The 3102-nt window shown below is 36.1% G+C and overlaps 1 protein-coding gene across 1 annotated transcript; it reads left to right on the top strand.

Moving 5' to 3' along the window:
* Nucleotides 1-281: 281 nt before the first annotated feature.
* LOC139840342 (G2/mitotic-specific cyclin S13-7-like) lies at nucleotides 282-2303 on the top strand. Its single transcript, XM_071830609.1, has 4 exons — nucleotides 282-492; nucleotides 636-974; nucleotides 1290-1706; nucleotides 1885-2303. Exons 1-4 carry the CDS (start codon nucleotides 295-297, stop codon nucleotides 2221-2223), a joined length of 1293 nt encoding a protein of 430 aa, XP_071686710.1. The 5' UTR covers nucleotides 282-294; the 3' UTR covers nucleotides 2224-2303.
* The last annotated feature ends 799 nt before the right edge of the window (nucleotides 2304-3102 follow it).

Below are 3102 nucleotides of genomic sequence, written 5' to 3'. Positions count from 1 at the left end.
TTGTCAAAGGGTTCTTTGTTATATTATCTTTCATGATTAAAAGATTCAATCTTGCAAGTGGGTTTTCAGTTTTCTATACTCCCCGGATTTAAAAATTAAATTTTTTTTCTTTTTGTTGTTTCTACCCTTTTCATGTAAATTTTTATTCTTGTATTTGGGGTTTTTGTAATATTATCTTTCTTGATTTAAAAGATATATTCTTGTAACTGGGTTTTTATTTTTATGTACTCTCTTGATTTAAAGATTAAAAATTTTCTTTTTGTGATTGATATAGGTGAAGCAGGGGTTGGGGTTATGAAGCAGAAGAACATGGCGGTGGCTCCGGCAGCCGGACAAAACAAGAGCCGCCGTGCACTTGGTGACATCGGAAACTTAGTCACTCTCCGGCCCCTTGAAGGCAAGCCACTTCCGGCAGTCAATCGCCCTGTTACAAGAAGTTTTTGTGCACAATTAGTAGCCAATGCTCAGAAAGAAGCAGCCGCAAATAACAAGGTCAAACCCTAATTCTGAATTACTCCATCTTTAATTACTAATCTACAATTAGTTTATAATCAATAATCAAATTTAAAATTGTTGATGTTAAATTACTAATCTACGATTTGTTTAGATTTAACATTGTTGATGTTATGTTACAGAAACCATTGACAATGAATGCTGATAACAACAAAATGGTACAGCCTAAGAAGAAAGCTGCAGTAAAGCCCAAACCAGCACCTGTGCCACAAAATGTGGACATAATCGAGATCAGCCCGGATACAGTAGAAAAGGCGAAACCAGAATCATCGAATTCACGAAAAAAGAAGCCTCAGTTGTCACTCACTTCGACACTTACTGCACGAAGCAAGGCTGCCTGTGGCCTTAACTACAAACCAAAACCAAAAAATATCATTGACATTGATGCTGCAGATGTCGATAATGAACTCGCTGCTGTTGAATACGTTGAAGACATCTACAAATTCTACAAACTCGTGGAGGTATATTTACATACATGTCTTATTTGTGTTTAAATGGGTCATTGGGTCAGTTCTACATACATATAATAATAATCTGTATCTGTATATACAGTTTAAGTGGCACAAAAACATGGGTTGGCACAAAATCTTGGGTCAACCCGAATTTCCATATATCAATCTTTGATGGGGGGATCAATGGAAAATGATCTAAAACTGTGATATTTATGTATTTGATTGGGCTATATGGGTTTTCACAAAATCCATTGGGTTGGCCCAAATTGTCACACTATTCTTTTTTACTGTTTTATTGAACTTTTTGATTTGATATTGTTGCAGAATGAGAGCAAAGTTCATGACTACATGCACAAACAGCCAGAAATCAATGACAAAATGAGGGCGATTCTGATCGACTGGCTGATTGAAGTACACAACAAGTTTGAGCTCACTAACGAAGCGTTGTACCTCACTATTAACATCGTTGACCGTTTCTTGGCTGCTGAAACGGTTGCTAGAAGAGAACTGCAATGTGTTGGCATGAGTGCAATGCTTATTGCCTCAAAATATGAAGAAATTTGGGCTCCTGAAGTTAGCGATTTCGTTCAAATCTCTGATCGAGCTTATGAGCATCGACACGTTTTAGTGATGGAGAAACGAATCTTGGGTCGACTCGAATGGAATTTAACTGTCCCAACGCCTTATGTTTTCCTCACCCGGTTCATCAAAGCTGCTGCAGTTGTTCCACACGATATGATCGTAAGTTTTTTTATTTAGCTATGCAACTGTATTTGTTAAAATTTGTTACATTTTGATCTTAATTGCAGTAAGAATGTTAAAGTTTATACCTTTACAATAATATACAGTAACATGTTAGTTATATTTTTCTGGTTTAGTTATATGTTAGTACTAACATAATTTCTAATGTTTGTTACAGATGGAAAATATGGTGTACTTCTATGCTGAACTGGGAATGATGCATTATGAGATGATCAGATTTTGTCCATCAATGGTGGCTGCAGCTGCTGTGTATGCAGCACGTGCGACGTTAAACAGTTTAAAAGTGTGGCACGAGACGTTGGAATTGCACACGGGTTATAAGGATGTGCAGGTGATTGAGTGTGCTAAAATGATGGTTATGTTTCACTTGATGGCAAAAGATGATGAGAAAAGGAAGGTGATTTACAGGAAGTATTCGAGTGGGACCCGTGGTGCGGTTGCATTGTACACTCCGGCTAAATGTTTGTTGGCTGCTGCCGGAGTTGTACGAGTTTAAGCGTTTGTTGGTATAGGTAGTATCAAACTTTTTGTTTGTTTTGTTTGAAACAGTAAGTTTCTTGTTGGATGGAAGGATAACTGGCAATGTTAACTCAATTTTAAATTTCAAATTTAATGAAATATTACAATTACAATTCTTTTGATAAATATTCAAGTTTTATTAATATTACTCATTCGTCGCCATTCTGATCAGGTATCAAACTTGAATTTTGATAAAAGATGATTCTTCTGGTCAACGTACTAGCTACTTAGCAGCCCGAAACAAAATTATCTCTATAAAAATGTACTTATACTTATTGATACACTTGGAATAAAATGCCATATTTTGGGCTGACTTTATTATTCCTTGACGCCTTCGAATGTTTGTTGCCTCAGGCCATCGACTGTTTTGCACTTAGCCATTACAAAATTATCAAAATGCTCATGTTGTTTTCACCGTGATTTACAGTGTTATTAAGCACCAAGTGTGCAGAATACGTGCTAAAAAGGGGAAGCAAATTAATTTTAAAGTATGAAGGATGTTTATAATATTGTGCAAATCATCTTTTATAATTGAACAGTTAAAACGGGTGTCAAAATGGGTCATATGGGTGTCAAAATGGTTCATAACGGAGGAAGCAGAATAGAGGGTGCAGGTTTGTTCCAAGAGATTCAGATATGAAGTTTTGAGTTGATTAGAAACATGTCTAAAAAGGATTTAAAGTGGGATCACTGGATTAATGACCCAACCATGTACACAGCAGGAGATCAAGATGGAGGTGTGTATATATGGGCTGAATGGTGGATTGCATAAGTGTTAAATTTGTAACTTTATATCATTAGAATATGTAGTGTAGATATAATGAGTGTGTTAGTATGGGGATGAATCTGTAAATGT

This window comes from Rutidosis leptorrhynchoides, chromosome 4, assembly GCF_046630445.1.
Source record: "Rutidosis leptorrhynchoides isolate AG116_Rl617_1_P2 chromosome 4, CSIRO_AGI_Rlap_v1, whole genome shotgun sequence".
Taxonomy (NCBI): Eukaryota; Viridiplantae; Streptophyta; class Magnoliopsida; order Asterales; family Asteraceae; genus Rutidosis; species Rutidosis leptorrhynchoides.
The sequence above is the reverse complement of the archived record's forward strand: the minus strand, read 5'-3'. Positions and strand labels throughout refer to the sequence as shown.